The sequence below is a fragment of the Astatotilapia calliptera genome, chromosome 23, assembly GCF_964374335.1.
Source record: "Astatotilapia calliptera chromosome 23, fAstCal68.1, whole genome shotgun sequence".
NCBI lineage: Eukaryota > Metazoa > Chordata > Actinopteri > Cichliformes > Cichlidae > Astatotilapia > Astatotilapia calliptera.
The window spans coordinates 3,784,546-3,806,200 of NC_137443.1; the positions used below are offsets into that span (position 1 = coordinate 3,784,546).

Sequence of the window (21,655 nt, forward strand, 5' to 3'; positions counted from 1 at the left end):
CTTTTTGCCTTTAAAAAGTACCCATTTTCTTTTCATTGATAAACTCTTGGGTTGTTTTTTCAGTCTGCTTTGGTTCATTTTCCATTCACATCATCAGTAAACACTACTGACATGGTTCTACTGGCAGCCGTAACATTGCCTCCAACTTTTCTCACAGATTTGCTGTTAAAAAAGCTGAGCTGGTCAGTGGAGTCCTTATTTGGCCACTCGTAAAGTTTTTGCTTTCTCTCGGTTTATTTTGCTTTTTCAGCCCGATGGTGGAATTATTCACTGGCAAAATTACAGTGAAAATAAAGTGAAATACAAATGCAACACTGTCCAGTTGACATTAAGCCTGAAACTGTGGGACTCAGAGGCAACACTAAATGTTTTTATCCAACAAATTATGGATCTAACTGTATATAATACAGAATTCTGTCCAAGTGACAACATTCCACTGAAAGTTAACGTTCCATTATCAATATGCTTACTTTAAAATGTAAAGGATTTGGATGAATTAACATCTGTGTAGCAAATCAGGATTAGTATTTAAATTCTTCAACTGTTAAATGTCCTGTATGCCAGCGGTCCCCAACCCTCGGGCCTCGGTCCGTGAGTCGTTTGGTACCGGGCCGCGAGAGTTGCGGCTCAGGTATGAAATGTATGGTTTTCAGGGGTTTTATCGGTTTTCAGCATTATTTTGTTATCGTTTTTATCGTTAACTCGGTTTTCCTGGGTCTTTTCACGTGTGTTATGAATAAATCTTCTTTTTTTCGGTACCGGTACTAGTTTTATTTTGTTGTATTTATCTGCGACACCTTAAAGGCCGGTCCGTAAAATATTGTCGGGCATAAACTGGTCCGTGGTGCAAAAAAAGTTGGGGACCGCTGCTGTATCCAGTATATGATTTCTGATATTCTGTGAGGAAGTGTCTGAGGTATGAGTGGTTTTCTCCCCTTTTTTGTGCCAGCATGTTGCTTGTGCATGTGTAAATGTCTCTGGCTGTAGTAACACTTACCTCTTGAGAGAGGAAAGGGATGATCTGAGCACAGATGGCACTGAGACGCTTGACAATCTCCGCCTGTGATGGAAAGAGAGAGAAATGAGAGTGAGAGACAGAAGGAGAGAGTAGTAGGGGATATATAATCATGTTGCATATTGCAGGATCATAAGTACACAATGAGCACAGAGCATATGATACACCTCTACAGCACATTAAGCCTTTGTTGCATTTAAACACCTTCTTAATGAGCAAGAAGTTCTGTCAGTGACATTTCTGTGAGACTGACAGAAGAAACATGTGGGGGATTGTGTGAGCGAACAGCAGAGGTGGTGGGATGGAGGCAGCATTAGAGCTATGCTCATCATTTGGGTCTTTTAGCACCTTCACACTAGTTTCACTCAGCTTGTCCTCACGATCCAACAATAAACATACGAACATTCACAGAGAGCCGAAAACCTCAGAAAATTCCTCCCGAGCTCTCCACCTGTCTCAGCCGGCTATTTCATGTTATTATGTTTGTCCATTTCCGAAAACTGTGAAAATTCACGAAAATGCTTTTTCTTGGTCCCCTTATCCTCCATCCATCCATTCACACCAGCAGCAATAGTGCCCTTCCTAAGAAAACTGCTGCCCACACACACACACACACACACACACACACACACACACACACACACACACACACACACACTCTACACCAGTGCACACAAACACACAGAAACAAAAGCACACTCCCTCTCAGCCTTGCACACAAACACACACGCACAGTGAACCTCTGCGGTGTGTCTAATTCTATCTGTCTGAGTGCCCTCAGCCTCATTTTGTTCTCTTCTTCACTCAGCCGTTCTCTCTTTTTCTACAACAGCTCTCACACTGAGCCATTATTACCCTATTCATCCTCTTCCTCCCATCCCTCTCCCCCTCTCTCTTCCTCTCTCATCTCCCTCCCCTCAGTTGCTCTCTTTGTCTATTTCCCCATCTTTCTATTTTTCTATATTATTTCCTCTCTTTTATAATCTGTCGGCCCTCTTTTTCCCTCAGCTGCTCTTATTCTTCCTCTATAACATCAGTCGCTCTCATGTTTTCGGTGATTTTTCTCCAACAGTCTTATTTTTCCCCCCTTTTTCCTCCATCTGCCCGTCCTGCTTTCAGTCTCTCTTTCTCTCTGCATCACTTCATCCTCACTAACACATGTTGCTGGCACTTAGAGGCGTTGAAGAGGAATAGATAAAAGACAGCAGACGTGGCAATGGAGGGCAGCGCAGGACTGACGGGGCTGTGTATGCCATCATACAAAGGCTCTCAGAGACACGCACCATTCAACCAGCCTTTCGGTTACTCTCAACGAGGCTTCGTAAACAATTAGCACCAGACACCCGGCTCAGTTCCAAGGACAGACACAGCTTCATGCGTGTGTAAACCTATGCATTCATGTGTAGATGACTGTGCCTCAGCTCCTTTGGTGTATTTCTATAAAGCATGCGTGTCTGTATGTATGTGAGGACCACAAAGAGTTAGAAAGAAGAACTTGGCAAACCTGAATATATTTTTTATAACTGGAAGTAGATTATCCGCCTGCTGCCAATGTGAAACTTTTACTACATTAAACTCAAGGGAGTCGTTCTTCTGTATTCAAGTGGTATCTGTTCATCTGAAACCATGGTCAGTCTGCTTGACTATACTTTAGCCTGTTGCTTGTTCAATCTGTCCAACTAGATCGCAGATGGAAATAAATCAAAGCACTCGTAATAGAAGCAGGGAAATAGAAGCAGGGATATATTGAAACATGAGCATTTGTACAGTTCTGCCAATCTTTACTTCTTTAACACAGCCTGAACTCTCTTAGTCAAGCTTTCTTGTAATTTCTTTAGGTAGTCGTCAGCAATAGCTTCTTGAAGGTCATTCAAAGCTCTTCCTTGGATGTTGGCTGCTTTTTATTCCATTTGCTGTAAAGATGATCCCACACTGCTTCGGGTCTGCGCTCGAGGAAGGCCAGCCTATAACCGTTTGTGTTCCACTGTGTTTTTTTCTATCCAAGTATGCTTTTACAGCATTTGCATTGTCTGTGGGACTATTGTTGTACTTCTTTCCTGATAATGTTAAAAAAAGAAATTTCAAATTGCTGAGATGTGCCATGTTTTCAGCTAATAGCTCTTTGGGAATCACCTTGTTGGTGTAAAAATATCATTTATGCCAGTCAAACATGGCATTTAGATTCAACTAAAGAAATGGGAAAAAATGATGTGTTGTGCTAGTAACAAAGAGACTAGAGACAGAATTTAAAGTGGTTCATCCCTGGAGTTAGGTGACTTTTTTACGCTTGAATAATTCACGGGTCAGTGTTAAGAAAACATTTCCTTGAACATAGTCCGGTACAAGGACTCTTCCTCAATTTCGGGAGTGAAAATGAGAGAAAAAAAGCAGCAAATGTCAAAAGAAAAATCTTGAAAGACTTTCAGATGGCCTGAAGAACTATTCCTCAAGGCCTCAGTAAAACATTAGAAGAAAGTCTGGCTGCTTGGAAGCAAAATGTAAAGCAATAATGGGTGGCTCAAGACTGTTGCACAGTACCGTATATCTGTTGTTGCTCTGAGTTGACACGAACAGCTTTAGAAATAGGAAACAAGTTCTTATGAATTAAAAAAGATCACACTCTGGGAACAGTTTGATCCACAAATTGCTCTAAGTGGACACATGTTTGAGGATTAACTGTCATTTTGTAATTTGTGAGATGGTTCACAACCACTTCTCACTGAGTTTTTGCTAATTATGCAGGGTATAGTTCAGTACACTTCAGTGTTCAATGTTCTCCTCCATTAATTATCTTTGCAACTATGCCAGATTGCCGCTTATCATGCAACAGGTTGTGCTCAGCCATCAGATCAATTCAGATGACCTGGTTCAGTTTGGCCAGTAGGAAACCGATCTGACAGTACTGATGTTTAACCATATGTCCGATAACCAAATACAATCTGAAGGGACTGACCTGAACATGGTTGGTCTATGAAGCCACTCTTATTTACTGTCCCCATAACTTTGATCTTACGACATACAAACAAACTTTACTGGAAAGATAAAAAACAAAAGTTAAAGAGAAGATCATAAACAAACAAACTCCACGTTATGCCTGAGAGACAGTAGGTATTATAAGCACAAGATACCAATAACTGATGGGTTTTACAACTGGACGAAAGCGAGCTTGCTGAAGCAGCCTGAGCCGGGCCGGGTCTCAGAAACAACACAGCACACTGTCGTTCCACTGTCCAACCGAAGCACAGCCACCGGGGAGGACTGGCAAAGACTGGCTGGATGGAGGGATGAATGGATGGATAGATACAAAGGAAAGCAAGGGACTGGTCAATAAACACCTGAGGGCAGATACCCTGCCAGCTGGCATGGAGTCAGACAGCGAGACAGAGAAAAAAGCTTCAGATGAAACAGAGAGAAAATATAGGTGAGGGAATAGCTTTTCAATCACAAGGGCAAAAATCTACCAAAACAGTCTCCAGAATAAACAGACTGACAGAGGAAGGGAAATTGAAAGAAATGAAGACAAGGAAGAAGAAGGAATGCTGGGACAAAGACAGTCTGTTCCTGAGGACTGTTCGAGCCACAGGCATAAAAACACACATGCTCCATGTATGACGGTGTCTTCATGTAACAGACAAGCTCACTCAGTAGAAGCACACCTAGGCTTTTCATCGCTGACAGGATGCAATCCTCTCAAATCTAAAACAACTATGCAATTACCAGGCTTATGCAGGTATATTCCGCATCGATTATATACCACATATTGTAAAATACATAAATATCTACGTGAAACCACTAAAAAAAAATGTCAGTACCCTAGACACAGCACACTGTACTAAGTCACATCAAAGACTGTCAGAAACATGACATCCAGCATGATGATATCTCTGCAATTCAGCAGAAGTGAAGAGTTTAGTCTATAAAAAGACAGATGTGTTGAGCTGATGTTTCTCTTTAAAGTGGTCAGCAGCACACGATTTGACATCATGATTAAAAATCTGAATGCAAGTCAGACATACATGCCAATAAACTGTCCTTGACCCAACATTTTGGACCCACATTCAGCTGTCAGTCAGGAGGAACTCCAAAGACAGGCAGGAGGGACAGTTTCCACACCAGCATTCGGCTCAGTGGACCATAATGCAGAGGCAAGAGTGACGCTTTGAGTTAGAGGTGTAATTCTTAGAGTTTGACTGTAAAAAAAAAACAAACTCATTCTCCCGCACTTACTTTGCAATTGCTATCTGCTGCTCTCCGTCCACCCACATATTTAACCCACACGATAAACGCAACATGTTCCTGTCTGTTCTATGAAGGCTGTCAAAATGCATTCTGGAAAATGCTGAAAATGACTAACTGAAGTAGAAATAGTCCAGACAGGTGGGAAGATGAGGCTGTGCGTACTCTAAAAAGAAAATTATAACACTCACAAGATAAGCAACTGCAGAATGATGGCGTATCTGCCTATGCAATTTTCTTAAAAAAAAAAAAAGTGCAAGAGTTTGGCTTTGCTCTGACAAAGCCAAAGTTTGTTTCGTAGGGAGGTTGTGTTACGCGTTACGTGTTACAATCTGCACGCAGCTGTTTGCTTAGAATGGCAAAGCATCTTGTGTTTTTTTCATCCTGTGTAGCTTCAACATATCGCCAGACAAAGCGACGAAGACTAAATGCAGAGAAACTCAAATGAAGGGCTAAACTGAAAGTCCCATTTCTCCGAGCACACACATTTTCACTTTTGACATTAAAGTAAACTTGAGCTGGAACAATGGGGAAGCCACTTCCCTGTGAAAGATCAGCATTCAATTTGGTCTCTCAGCATGACAGCGAGCAACACTGACCGCCTTCGTCTTGCCAATAAAGCTTGGTGAATTTGAATGTGATGAGCATGGGTTGAGATTGGCACGGGAAGAGGAAGATGGTGCCCAGTGTGCTCTGGCACTGCCAGCTGTGCCAGCCTCTGAGTCCCACTATGGCTGAGCAAGCCAGCTTTGTGTGTCTGTGTGTGCGTGCGTGTGTGTGTGCATAAGTGTGTGAGTGATACCCCTCTACTCGCTCTAATTGCTCCTAACAAAAATCTCTGCCACCTCTCTTAGCTCCTATTCCGTTTCTGTTCTTTGCTCCCCCTCTTGCTTGTTGCTGGAATAGTTACTGGTTGGAAAAAGGAAGAGTGGAGCACCGAAGGCAACGGGCAACTTTAAATTGAATGCATTCCACAGTGAGCGTGGCAGATGATGCTACTGAAAACAGAATATCCAGTCATTTTCACATCGATATAAAAGGTTTTAAAAAAACTGTTCTGTGGTGACAGAAGGAGTAATGAGCTTCTGACCTTCGTAATTTATACAAGTGGTGGCTCATAGTATTTGTAAATCACAATGAAAGCTCATCTTACTGCGTTCATGGCACTAAAGTTGTTCTAAAAGCATCGTATACATTTGTGCAAGTTTTTGCAAACGTATGCGTTTTGCGAGTGGACTCATAATCATTCAAATACACTCTCTACTTCCAACACAAGATAACAGAAACCAGTAATTGATAAAGTAAAAGATCCAGTTTATTTAAAAAAAAGAGAAAATCCTCAAAATTTATAATATTATGTAATACTAAACACATTTTAATCATCATCGTTTGGCATCAGAGTATCGGACTCCGGTACTCGTCCGATACTCCGGTACTCTTCGGCCATTGCCCGCTTGATGAAGTCGATCAGTTCACGTATCTGGGCAGTGTGATAACACCGGACGGTGGCTCGGAGAAGGACATTGCCTGTCGGCTCGGAAAGGCAGCATCGGCCATGCGCAACTTGAAACCGGTTTGGAGATCGACCACCATCTCGATATCATCTAAAGTCCATTTGTTCAATACGATAGTTGTACCGATGGCTATCTATGCGAGTGAAACGTTGTCGACGGCAACAATTATCCGACGACTGAATGTTTTCCAACAGCACAGCCTCCGACGGATTCTCAAGATTTCGTATCGAGTTACCAACGAGCACACTGCCTCACGACCGCTAGCGGACATGGTATTGGAGCGACGATTCCATTTCGCCGGTCACGTTCTTCGCCAACATCGGAAACGATTACCGGAGATAGCCATGTTGTGGAGACCCGCCAAGGGGTCACGGAGCCACGGACGACCAAAACAGACATGGAGATGGTCATTCATTGAGGACCTGAAAGCGGTCGATCTTTCATGGGACGAGGCTGAAGATGTGGCTGCAAACCGAGCTCGTTGGCGATCCCTTGCCGCCCAATCCGCCATCCAGCGCAGGAGGAACTAAGTCTAAGTTGGTATCATTACGAGCAGCAGTGTGGTGACTTTTGAGGGTTATGGTAAATATTTGTAGCCAATGACGTACTAATCACCCACTGATTGGGGTGGCAGACACATCGCTGTTCGGTGAGAACAACCATTCCCACTTCCTCCCTTTCAGTACCCCCCCACCTCCTCCCCATATTTCCTCTTTTTCTCCAAGCAATCAGCCTTCTTCTTTATCTATTCTGCTGGCTCATTTTTCCCCACTTCCACGGTGTCTCTCTTGCTCTCTCCCTCTGTTTTCCCTCGGTGCACTTGGCTCTGCTCTTTTGCTCTCTCTCTGCCCTTCTTCTTATTCTCTCTCATTTCTCTCCCCTTCTTGCTCCATCTCTCTGCCCTGTTTCTCTCTCCCAGAGTCTCCCTCTACCCTCCTATTTTCTCTCTCCTCTCTCTCTCCTCTGGGCAGCGTGCCAGCTCCTCTTCCCTGGCACCCAGCCAGCTCCTTTCCTCCACTTCGCCTCCTCCACCCTTCACTCCCTTCCTCTATCCCCCTTGCCTCTGATTGATGGCCCCACTATTCTGGAAGGAGAGGAAGGGAAACAGAGAAAGAAAGAGGGAGGGGGGCACCAAAACACACAGACACATACACCAAAACGACACACATACGAGCATGCACGCACCCTCGGAATTGTGCATATCGCAACTGAGCCCACAAGTACGCACACAAAAGCCACCGCGAGCATTTGTGCACGCACATACACACGGACCGAGCAACAAGAGCACACAGAAAACCAATCTAAACAGAACATAGGAGCACGCATACACAGAGCTGTGTGCAGAGCAAGCAGCCTCACAGCATGGGACCGACACCCGCACACTTGCTCCAGCACATACACACAGGCACAGATTCAACCTTCAGTGCAGAACCAATGCGAGATAGGCAGCGGAGCGGGCAGCAGAATCATTTAGAATAAAAAATACAGACAGACAGCTCACTTCGACTTTCTCATGAACACACGTATCCAATCATACATGGAGGTGCCACACAGTACGAAACATGTACTTGCAAAAACTTCACACAAAAGGCACATAGATAATTTCGAGACGCACAGATGCACGGTCCTTACACCCTCTATGCTTCTGAAATACACAAACACACAAACACACACACACACACACAAGCCTGTGACAATGAGATTCAAAATCTCTGCCTTGCAATTGTGGTTGAAATTTGATAGTTTTCTAGATCTTGCGCTCTCTGACTCTATTATACACTAAGCTATTAGTCATATTCACACTGTGCCAGCTCACCAGCTTGCATTGACAGACTGCATACGGCTTCAAACCCATGTCATCCACAATGCAATCAGACACAAAGTAGCCAGAGTAGCAAAGCTGGCTGCAGAGTATGCACGCATGAAAAGGCATTCAAAGACGTGCGCATCACACACACCGACACCTACATATACGCTAATGAATGTTGCTTTTATGTATCTCATTGTTGCCGGGTCTGTGAGATGCTGAAACATACGCTCTATGGTGTGGGACACAGTTTCTTAGATTTAGCCTTTTTATTTTTTCAGCATCTGCTTAACAGTCACTCTATACACGCACCAGCCACTTTATTAGGTATGCCTGTTCAGGTGCTTGTTAGCGCAACTCTTCAATCAGCCAAACTCATGGCAGCAACTCAGTGCATTTAGGATGGGGGAGAAAAGGTGACTTTTAAACATTGCATGGTTGTCGTTGACAGACAGACGTGTGTGAATATTTCAGAAACTGCTGATCTACTGTGATTTTTCTCCACAACTACATCTAGGGTTTATGAAGAATGGCCAAAACTGAGAAACTACTCAATGAGAAGCAGTTCTTAACTGCCTTGTTGATGTCAGAGGTCAGAGAAGGCAACAGTAACTGAAAACACCACTTGTTACAACCAGCAGAAGAGCATCTCTGAACCGCCAACATGTCAAACCTTGAAGCAGATGGGCTACAGCAGCAGAAGACCACAGCAGGTATCACTTCAGACACCAAAGAGCAGGAACCTGAGGCTACGATTCACACAGGCTCACAAAAAATTGGACAACAGAAAATCAGAACAGTCTTGCCAAGACTTATGAGCTTGCCTATAGCGGTATTAGTCAGTATAACAACAATCACTTCACAGACAAACTTTGAATTCGTTTTGCTTGACTTTTCTACTTTACTTAAACTTTAGAGTCTAGCCGTGGTGCTGAAGGAAATCGAATTCAGTACAAAGACACAGCCATGCTTTACGCTAAATGTTTATATCAACATGCTAACGTGTTGATGTTTAGCAGTTTAACTTGACAGTACTTAAATTCTTCATCCTTTTATCAATTTGTCTAGTTGCACTTCTGAAGCAAATTTCTTTGCAATTCATTTAAAATCGGTTGAATCATTACCTCCAAAATAACAAATGTCAATCAATCAAAGTTTATTTCTATAGCACATTTAAAAAGGACCTGTGTTCATCAAAGTGCTTCACACAAGTGCCGGAACGCAGGTTACAACAAAAGATAACAAAAACAGTTATAGTTACAGTAACAGTTACAGTTATGTAGCACAAATGCAGACCGGGTGGAAGTCCGAACTAGATTAAACAAGTGAGTTTTTAAGCACAATTTAAATGATTGTATGGATTCGGATGTGTGAACATCAATAGTTCGGTTTGGGTGCGGCAATTGCAAAAGCTCAGTTCCCTCTAGTCTTTCGTCTGGGCCTTGGTTGCACTAAGAGCAGTTGGTTAGAGGATCTGTGCTCTCTTGGGGCGATACAAGTCGATGAGGTCAGTAAGGTAACTAGGCGCCAAGTTATTTAAAATTGTAAAAGTATACAAAAGGATTTTAAAATGTGAACTTCATGATGAGTGAAAGATAGTGGAACACAGAAATATCATACTTTTATTATTACTTTGGTATTTAAAATCAACGTCTCACTCATTGTGCTACAAGAATGTCTTTAAACAAAACAACGTGAAGCAAGAAACATGAAGCAAACACCAGAATATGTTATCTATAGTGAAAACTACAACTGTGTCTTCCGAATTTAGCCAGCTTATTTATTCCAGTTCAAGCACAGGTCGCTGGCACAACATACAGCCCTTTCAAATATATATGCACATGTCAAAACACACACAGACACACACACAGAATTATAGGCAATATAGTCTGTGAAGCAACCAGAGATCCTCTGCCAATGTGACAAAGCTATTACGCTAAAAGGCTAGCTCCCTGGGAATTTAATCACATGCTTTTATCTTTCAACTCATCTTTCTTTTTCTTTTTCACTGTGTTTCTTTTTCTCTCAACTTCTACTCTATCATTCCTAAAGGGCTATATCAAACTAGCCAGCTCTCGCTGTCTATGCTTCATTATTCACAAATGAGCTCTGCAACACATGTATACAAAAGCAAACACACACACGGTTTGAAGAGAGAGAGAGAGAGATAAGGAAAGAGAGTGTGAGACATCAAAGCTTTGCACATGCGCGCGCACACACACAGGGCACAGATGCTAACATGTTAAAAGAGGAGACTGCTTATACCACCACTATCAAAGAGAGTCCAAACACAGACGCGCGCACGCACACAGACACACAAACACACAAACAAAGTCATTTGACCTCTCCAAAGCTTGTTTCAGCTGACCCACATATCCAGCCTCATCTTAATCCAGCCCTTCAAATAAAACCACTTTAAATAAAAATCTAACCGCAACCATGGGATTATGCACTGACTGGGTGGTGAAAATGAAAGAAAAAAAATCTGAGGCACAGGAGATTGAAAGAGTGAGACAGAAGAAGGGGAAAAAAGGAGGAAAAGAGAGGGAAGCCCAATCCTATTATGAACCAAAGCGCTGAGATGATATGAAGGCATCTCCTGCTCACACTCTCCCCCCTTTTTTTCTCCTTCTCGTTCACTCTTCCCTCTCCCCATTGAGATGAGGATTCAGGTCACAACTTCAGCCAAATATACCACACACACACACACACACACACACACGCATGTGTACAAACACATGCATAAAAAGGCCAGACAGCCCGGGCTAATTAGGCTGGAGGATGAGCGCATGCACACAATTTTTTACACGACGCAAGCAGATAAATATTCTCCCGTGTGATCTCTCTCTCCTGCTTGTACTCTCTCTTAATCTTCCTTAGTCCCCATTTCTGTTTTATTCATCTTCTCTGTTTATTTCTCTGCTCAGCCTCTTTCCTGTCTTTTTCTCAGGTTTTCCCACCACTACTCGGCTCGTTTTTTTATTCTTTCACTGCTGAGAAATATAAAATTGTTTACTTTATAACATAACCCGCCACATAAATGGGAGTACAAAAATGACTGGGAAACTCGCTGTTTTCTCTCACACAAAAGCACGCCTACACACACACACGCTCGCACACACACACTCCCACACCCTCGGCCTCATATGTGTGGTGGTGAAATGAAAGGAGGGAACAGGAAGGAAGGACAGCCAGCTGCTTCATCTGTCCTCAGGAGTCCACAGGGGAAACAGTCTGGCTGCTGAGCATCCTGACTATCAAACACAGCCTCCTATAATATCCTGCCTGCTCTGTGCACCACACAATCTCTTTAACTAGAATCCTGAAACACTATGTAAAGGCTATATATATGTATGCATCGCTGATTCTTATAATATGCCATATATAGTGCGGGAATCTGGCATTCTTACCGACGCTGCTCTTTATTGAGGGGAAATGTGTGCTGAAATAACGTAGCGTCCCCTTCGTGCCGAGTATTTATTTCACTGAGTCTCATCCTGAAGTTCAGGAACCAAACTTCGGAAAGATGACTGGAAAGACGCTGGCCGTCGGTCTACTGTGTAATTTTTATATTTTAATAAGTATTTGAGGTTTTAGGTTTGGTTTCCTAAATTCCCAGCTACTAATTTTAAAGCTTTTATCTCACGCTGTTATTATCCTAAATGGCTTAAAATTAGTAACCAGCCAGGGGTTCACTCCAGCTCAAGGACACACTGACACCTTTCACTAATGGGATGCTCTCGCTCACCACTTGGCCACCTTTTCTGCCTCTTAGCCTGTAAAATTATTACAGAGGATATTTCAAAACATATCTGACAGTGGAGGAATTTAATGGCAGGGCCACTTATATGACAGGTATATAATGCAGATTTATTTTTACTTGCTTGTAACATGGTTGTAACATACATGTAGTCACGCAGAAAAGAGGAAGCACCTGTTTTATCCTATAGGATAAAACAGGTGCAAAACAGGTTTTATCCTATAGGATAAAACAGGTGCAAAACAGGTTTTATCCTATAGGATAAAACAGGTGCAAAACAGGTTTTATCCTATAGGATACAACAGGTATGCTTTCAGTTGACTATAAATGAGACATTTTGGCTGCTTATTTGTTGCTAATAAACACTACTTAGTTAAACTGACCTCAATATTTAATGAGTTTGGTGCAGACGTCTTTTAAAACTGCTGTTAAAGGCTTGCAAACATCACACTGTAGGGTTACACTGCGTGTGAGTGTAACCAGAAAGCAAAATACAGGTATTTGTAAGAAAAAGACGAGTTGGTAAATGCATGTGTTCTGCCATGAAAGCAATGTATTGTATGCACCATTATAAAAATTCAGCTGTGACCCGGCTTTTAACTTCACACTTTCCTCCAATTTCCTGCTGTTTAATCCCTAATTAACTGCCCTTGCTGCCCAGTAGCCTTGTGTTGTAGCATCGCGTTCTATCAGGCTGTTTAAATGCAAACAAATAAGCAGTTTCAACCCCAGCTTCCCAGTGTGAATAATTTTTCAAACGTCAAACTGGTTAAAATTGTTGTCACGGCTCAGTGTTGATCCTTATGTAAAAATCACGGATTTCAATCAGCCGACCACGCAAGCTTGACTCATAAAGGCTGCTATTTGCTTCCTTAGGATATTGATTTCTAAATAAATCAGGCAGACATTTATACACACCTAAAAGCAGCGATCATTGTACATGCATAATCATAATGAATTAACGAGATCAAGTCTCCCAAATTGGAGTCAAAGGCAGGATTTTCCTGTTTCCAGTGATAAGATTGTGGAGTGACTGTTAGGGAGGAGAGCGGCTACATGATGCAACATAAGCTTAGGCCATGTGCGTTTCATCCACTCCTGCTTCCTTTCCAGGTATAATTTAGACACTAATGTGTGGAGTTTATTTTTGTTAGGAAGGAGGTGAAGATATAGAGGCAGCCTAAGGCTGAATCCTGGAAGTCATCTGAGCTTCTTTTTTTTTTTTGCGAGGCACTGTCAGATCCCGATCCAGTCATACAGAAACACTTACCCAGACAGTTACTGAAATGCTGCCACAGCCCCTGCAGACCCCCTGGGTTTTCAAGGGGACAGAACCCCAGCAAAGAAGCAATAGAGCCTACTGCTGAAATCGCATATTACCACTGAAACTGTGAGGATGCACCGTTCAACGCTGTACTACAAAATAGAGGAAAGATACATGAATATGTTGTCATTTTCAACCCCCAAAATAGTCTCAGTTAGCCAGCTTATAGTGCAGAAGATGCAGTCTGTTTAGGAGGCGGGGCGTTTCTCTGCACCTAGCACCATCGACCAGCTGTGTAGGTATCACAGGTTTACTGGCATTTCAGTGATACACTCCTGTATACACCTCAGCATACCAGCACGCAAAGATTGATGTGCTTTATGTTCGAGTTGCACAGCTAATCTTTGTGCCACTTTACATTACAGCTTCTTCAACAATTAATGATCCGTCAAATAGACGGTTTCACTCACTGGTTGATTAGAATTCTGGTCTTTGCAGACATTTTGACTCAGCATAGCGGGGAAAGGACTGGTGAAATTAATGATGGCTGAGTTCCAGTAGGAGTTCCAGTAAGTCATTATAGTGACAATCACAGGAACTTCTCCAAGTGAACTGTTAAGACAAACATCTGCCGTGACTGGTTATGAGTAAGGGGAGAGAGGCAGGACAAAGACACACAAGACATTTTTACAGCTAATCTCAAAAGTAGAGAGGGCGTCTGTCTCCCGTTACTTACATCCCATCCTGTAAATCATATAAGATGGGATGCAAGTATCATCTTGTGTTCAAGTCAGTCATTTTTGATGAACAATGAATTGAAGGAACAATAGTATATTGCTTGTGAAATGGTGGCGTGTCACGTTACTGCCAGTATTGCTCTTTTTCGCTCCGGTTCAGTTCAAATACACGACATCCGTTCAAAATGACACTTTTATCGACTGAGACTGTGTCTGTCCAGGTTGTTCTTGTGACTATTTTAGTAAATATTTGTATTCACGTCATCATAATCAAACCGTGAACTTCTAACCTGTGAAGCTTTTTGTCTGCTAAATACCAATAATGCGTGTAATGCTCACCGTAGTTATGAATCTTAAGCTGCTGGTTAGTTCTGCTGCGATTGTCTTTTTGCTACAGCAAACAAGTATTGGCTCTATCTTATTAACCTCCTGCCTTTCACATTTTCACAGTCTCCCAGACTGCACTGTGCTCTTGTGGGAAACGAGTCTAACACAGCTTCCATCCCACCAACTTATCAATCTGCTTCCAGAATTAAGCATCAATACAAAACAGGTTTCAGTCTGTTCAAAACACATCTCAAGACATACAGCACACTATTGCATCTGTAAGCTTCCCTCTGCCAACAACTCTGAGCTCACAGTTTATGGATGAATTACAAAATATACTGAATATACATGTTGTGCACAGCAGGGGATACAGGCAATAACTACTCAAGCCCCAAAAGTGCTATATCAATGAATACAGAATAACCACGGAGAGCAGCGTAAAGTTCTCACAGCCTCCCTCGCTCCTCCTGGGGATACAGCTAGTATATATATATATGATATGATAATGGAAGTGAGATAATGTGATGGTGTGCGTGTGTGCATGCATGTCAGTGTATCCATACAGCCTAAGAGGAGGGAGATGCTACCATCGGAGCACAAAGAAAGAACGAGGAAGAGAGTGAAAGAAAGAAGCGCAGAGATAAAAAAAAAGCGGTGTGAAATTTAAAGAAATGTGAAAATTAAATTGTAAAAGAACAGAAAAGAGAGAGATGAGGGGAGAAAAAAATCAAAAGAGGGTAGAAGGAAGGGTAGAAAGGCAAGAGATGACTGTTACAGCTCAATTAATGCCAGGACATGAGATGGCCCTGCCACAGATAATGACAGAGCGTGCGCTGGAGAAAGAGAAAGAGAGAGGCAATAGCAGTGATCTCGACAGGATGTTAGGAGGAAGCTGGAGGGTGGGTGGGGGTGTGTGGAGAGGAAATAAGAGCAGATACTGTTAAATCTATTCATGATTCATTATTTCGTGCTGCAGCTCAAAGCTCCCCTCCCTCTCTTGATGTCTCTGTTTCTCTCTATGTCTCCCTATTTCTGCTCTGCCCCTTTTTTTCTTTCCCATTCCCCCCATTGCTCTCATTTTCATCTCCATCGCTCCCCCTCCCCTCATCTATTCTATGAGGTCTTTATCTGTCTTTTCTGAGGCTCCATCCTTCCTGTTTACCCTCTCCTCTTTCATCCGTTCAATTAATCTCTCTCTCCTATTCTCCTTCTCATCACTGCTCTCACACTTTTTCCAACATCGGCTCTCCCTGCCATTTTTTTAAAGTTTCCCTATCTCCCATACTCTGACAGTCTTTTTCTACGTGCACTTGTACTTTTATGTCTTCAGTCCCCAATTTTATAAATGATCTTACTTTTTCAAACTCTTCCACTCACTTTTATAGCCCTTCTCCCTTTGTAACATCCTCCACAACCTCTCGTTCTGTGCAATGACTGTGTCCACTTTCTTTTCTCTCAAAAATTCTTACATCTTCTCTCTTTTTGATGCCATTTTTACAGTACTTCCCTAATTTTCCGTGCTAGACCACTTTCCCTTCCACCACCTTCTTTTTATTCTATTTCTGTCAAATTGGGCTTCTCTGTTTCCTTTTCTACTCGTGATACCGTGCGTACTCTTTTGCTATCTGCTTCACATTTCCTCTCACGCCGATTCTCCTACATCTTATCCCATCCCTTTTAACCGCCCTCCTTCTTTCTGCACATATGCACTTCTCCTTCCCGCTGCTCAATCATAAATTGTTTCCACCTTTCCTCGCTCTCATATTCTGGCTGCTAGCTCTTCTCGCAGCCTTGTTCGCTGGTTCCTGACACCAGACCGTTTCTTCTTCATTACTTTCTCTCTTTTTCACTCTCATATGCCCCACTCCGGCTCTTTGGTCTCCTCCTGTCATTCTATCTTTTCTTCCCATCTCTCCTTCCACTCCTCCTATTTTCCTCACTCACTTCTCCTTTGGTCTCTCTTTGTCATCCTCCCCACCTATCATCCTCCTCCTCGCCCTCCTCCTCTCTCTTCATCTCTCAGAGGTGCAGCCAGCACCGAGTCCATTTCTTCTTTTTTGGCGACAAAAGCTGACAGTCCAGTTCTGCCTGGCTTTTGCTGCCAGCCACATTTCTCTCTCCCCACTCGCTCTGCCTCTCTTTATCTATTCTCCCTTCCTGCTGAGTAATAGTTTCCCTTTTTGTGATTAACATAAAACTTTCACTGCGTTTCGTTTGGTTTACCCAAAATACATTTAAAAGGGGGGTAGCATTAAATGTCAAGGAAAGCAAAGATAATTGCATTTCAGTGGTTGGCTTTATTTGTTTCAAGTATTATTATTTAAATATTTAATTCACCAGTTGGACTAATAAAAGCTGACATATCATTATATCATTCTCTATCCTACTGTAGTTCGAATTGTTCCTCTATGAAATAAATGGTTGCTAACACAAAACCTTCACAGTACTGCGATCTCTTTCAACTCTAGTCCCCCTTCTTGTTTTTTTTTTATCAACTCTTGCCTTCTTCCACTCTTTCTGATCGTTGCTCCTCAGTAGTTGTGCCATGTAGTAGTGTCCACTGTAAGGCTGAGGAAGGGTAGAAAGAAATATGCTAAATTTTGGAAGACTATGCATGTTAGAGCGTACTTGGGAAAGAGACTTAACCTCAAATTGCCCCCAGTGCATCCATTAAACTCTGAGTGTTTGCGTGATAGTGTTAGTTTTATATTTGAAAGCAGAAATTGTGCACTGGAAAAACAGATAATGTATGATAGCAGACCAGAATAATGATTTTTAATGAAGATGTGGAGGCTGGATTTGAATTAGCATGAAGGTGCCTCACAAGCATGTTACATAATGTCTTAAATATCACTAATCTAAGTACGTATCTGATATGCAGACTGTAGGCCTAAAAAAATCTACAAGAAAACAGGAACCAAGCTGATGAACTTTCAGCGAGGTGACGATAGCTTCATTTCTATGTCACAGTTTTAAAAAATGGGCAGTCTCACCTACCTCAAACACTGAATAGGCTGCTGAAGTATAACTGTAGTTTTCAAAAACACTACAACATAAGAGGCAATCCACAACACATCCTTACTTCACCAAAGGAAAGAGACGTATTGTGCTGCACTCTGTTCGCTCACAACGTGATTTAAGAGGAAGTTCTAGTGCAACAACAGAATGCGATGCAGTGTTTTTGATGGATGCTTTACACAAAGATCTCGACTCAAATTAATACAGCTGATTCAGATCAATCGATACATATGCCCCGTTTGCCCCTAAACATGTGTTTTCTCTTAGCTAACGACACCCAGCAGAGGATTTGGAGCACATATGTACACAGTACTCGACATGTGGAGCCATTGTTGGATGTCTTTGCGCTATAATTGCCTTGATGGCTAAATGACACGATGATTACAAGGTTGAAGTGCAGAGGCTTTCATTTAAAGGCGTTTTGGAGATTATTTCAAACAATGAGCTTCCTTCTGAAAGGCTATAACAGGCAGGTTGAGAGCCCATTGTGAAACGTGAAAATAATAAACCCCTCTTGTCTTTTCTTCCATGACAGTGTCTAAGTCAGAGAGCGAGGGAGAGAGTTAGCATGACGCAGATAGATTGATAGATATACAGAGAGGGAGGTGGGGGGAAAATGCAGGCTTCTTAAAGGAAATGTCTTTAAGGTGGATAATCACGGATAATAATTCTATCAACACGGAGAAAAAAACAGCTTTCAGGTCTCAACGTCTGTCCGTCTGCCAAGACATTTATCTCACTGTCTGCACGTCTTTCTACGTGCGGTTTGACTGTTGTTCTCTCCTGTAACGTGACACAGACAGCAAATTAGCAGCAAGTGTGGGAATTCAAGCAGTCACTGGCTCCTGAGAGCACACACTGCTCATTAGACACGTCTTCATACAGGAACACCCAGTCTCAGCAAGGACAAGTGGAAACGCTGCACAATTTACACTACTCTCTACATGGTATTCTTTACAGTGTAGGAGAACCATGGGGAATGATTTTTACACCCTGATCATATCACATGCTGCAGATTATAGCTAATCCTTATTGAGCTAGTGTCACCTGTCTTCAATCTGTCAATACCAGTTTTGTATAACATACATTCATCATTGCTAAGGTCACCGTTTTGTGCCGGTCAGCTGTCTCTCACGAGTAATTATATCTTCTTTCATTTGCACACATTATTCTTTGTTTTACTTTATAATGATCAAGCAAAACATGCACACAAATACACATTCATAGGTTATCATAATTTTGAGATAACCGATGACTTTTTCATTCATACAGAGATTGCAGCGCTTGCTTTTGATGCATGCACAGGTATATTGAGTATTCCATCAATTTTCCAATGAATCAAGTGATCTCATAAAATACTTTTGTCTTATTCATGAGCGACACTAGTTATTAGTTAGTCAAAGAGGAAAAAACGAAGCACTCACTGGTTTTCATTTGAGAAACTGCAATGTGTCCAACATCTGTCCACAAATACTAAACTCTTTCGTTGTATTTAATTGCCATATTAAAATCTTTTTTTAAAGAAAACTTTTTTTAAAAACGCAAAAATAAATAAACAATCACAAGTACAGTGATGTTAAATAGAATAGTTATACATAGGACCGACACAAAGCCATAAAATAAAATACTGACAATATTTATACGTAGAGTTGGTGTATGTTCATGTGTATGTTTCCTATATTTTATATTAACTACATGTGCAAAAGTAATGTTACTAAAGCCTTAAAATAAACATGGTGTAGTACACCTCATGCCCCCCTTCAGGCTCACCCCTGCATACTGCAGTGATAGTAGGACCCCTGATATCAGCCTTGTGTGTAAACACTGTGTGTGCAGACAGACACGTTAAACTGTTACACAGTGAGAACTGAGCGCTGCAGAGTCGCGGTTTTAAAGTATCAAAGCAAAACTTTTAAGTTATTAAGTTACTCGATGAATCGCTGCAGCTCCAAACTGAAATGTTGGGCAGTGACCTTTACTAAAATTTCAGCCTTTTGAAACAACTTGCTACGTTTGGGCTGATTATTAGTCTTCATAAATGAGGAGGAAAAACTGGGATCACTCCGTCTATGGAGCCTGTCAGTAACCATAGAGCGAAAAATCTTTCAAGGCCACTTTTTACTCATTTACTAGTGACAGAGCAGCTGTGAGGTTCTGAAATTAAACTCCAACATGGCCGTGGAGTATTTGAACTCTTAATCAAATTATTGAACTTTATTAATGCATATTTCACTCCTTCTACTGCAGCCAGTCTGAATCCAGCAGCTGGGTTTTCTATAACCGTGCTGCACCATTATAGTCCTTTGTGGAGTTAAAACACAAGGAAGAGCATAACTAACATCATATGCCTTATAAATGGTACCCAGCTAAATTTTCTTATTCATAACCTATCTACAGAAACACAGCTGGGAGCTACATATATTTAGTTATTGCTTTCATTGCAGTTTTAAAGAGCAATAATAGTAGTAGGAGAAAAAGATAAATGGATAAAAGGTTTCGCTTGGTTTGGGTGTTTTTTGCAAACTGACTCTGACAGTAGGTCAGCTGGATGAGGCTTACTGAAATTTCTACGTGCGACCCCAGCAGGACAAATTTACGTGGACCATCTGCAAAGAGCCCCGAGATAATACAAAAATGTCCGATATCTTCAGTCAGAGTAGCGTCAGCATAATCACTTCACAAACACTTGACTGTAGCTTGCTGTGTGCTTTACTACTCTAGGAAACAGACGGTGCTTGTATTTTAACAACTCTGTACTAAGTAGCAGGCAGAGTTCACCTAATGCTTTGGGGAGAAAGGCTAATCTGCTGTGCAGGCTCTCCATTTACAAGCACACGAATAAACCAAAGCGTGTGCACAAAATCATTTAAAATACGGGAACAAATTAACCAAGATGTGTGAACACACTCCTAACCACAAAATACCCCAATGCCTTCCAAATATATACATTATCAGAATACTAATATCATCCAAAAATTCAGTCAAGAGAAATATTTGTGTGTATTTATATGCAAAGTACATTTTGAAGTGGTGGTGGTATGCATTAACCAGCATTACAACCATACATTTAACCAATAAGTGTCCTATTTGTTTGCATACATAGAGGTCGCAAGAAAATACAGTTTAAACCCAGCCACATTACTCTGTACACATATGAACGGCAACCAAACACACAGCAACAACCTGGAGGTTGGAAGAAATCCAATCATACTACATGCAGAGTTTCTTACCTGCTTGTGCATCTCAATGTTGAGACCGTAGGACATCTCATAGTACTGCGGAGACACACACACAGAGACACACGGAGCTTTGTTAGCATTTTATTCACAGCCCACGTTAACATTCATTCTTACACAAAATCTCCCATTGAACAGCTGTTGCTCGGCACAGCCGCATATGCTGCTGTTTGTCACTGCGGTTTTAACGACAGAAAGAAAACGAGCGCGCCAAAAGACGGAAAAGATGAAGAGCGCACATGGGATGCACAACAAGTGCGTGTCTGTCTACGTGGAGGTAATGAGATATTTTTGTCTCAGTGTTACACGAGCATTTGTATGTGCGCGCGTGTCGTGCGTGTGTCAGGGTTTCTTCCTTTTAACAGTTTGACTATTTGTGCACAGCTGCCAAATGAGCATGACATTATGAGTGTGCTTGTGTGTGTTAACTGCATGTTGTTTTCTCTCACCGTTTGTGTGGATGTTGGTTTTATGCGCACGAACAGCTATGCGTTGTATCCAAATAATAAGACTCTGTGAATGCTTACTGTGAACATATTGTGCTCGGTGTGTGTATAGTCTGTGTGTCAAATACTCTACAGGCACAAAATCTCTTTCCACACCTTGGATTACCATGAAATATCTGTCCGGGTATTTTAAGTAAAAAACATCTGGCAATGCATGGCGTAAATGCACGCACAACACAATGCAACTGGATTGCTACAACCTTGGCCAAACCACATCTAGAAGCTGGTATTGTGA

General features: G+C 41.9%; 1 protein-coding gene across 3 annotated transcripts in view; it reads right to left on the bottom strand.

The window, feature by feature from the left end:
• The window catches only part of tle2b (TLE family member 2, transcriptional corepressor b), a 73,859-nt gene that overhangs the window by 22,233 nt on the left and 29,971 nt on the right, over nt 1-21,655 (bottom strand). For all 3 annotated transcript variants that reach the window (XM_026160276.2, XM_026160274.2, XM_026160275.2), the window contains exons 4-5: nt 20,909-20,953; nt 998-1,060 (exon numbers count right to left, since the gene is read on the bottom strand). In XM_026160276.2, the coding sequence (XP_026016061.1) occupies nt 998-1,060; nt 20,909-20,953 (108 nt within the window). The remainder of the gene's footprint in view (nt 1-997; nt 1,061-20,908; nt 20,954-21,655) is intronic.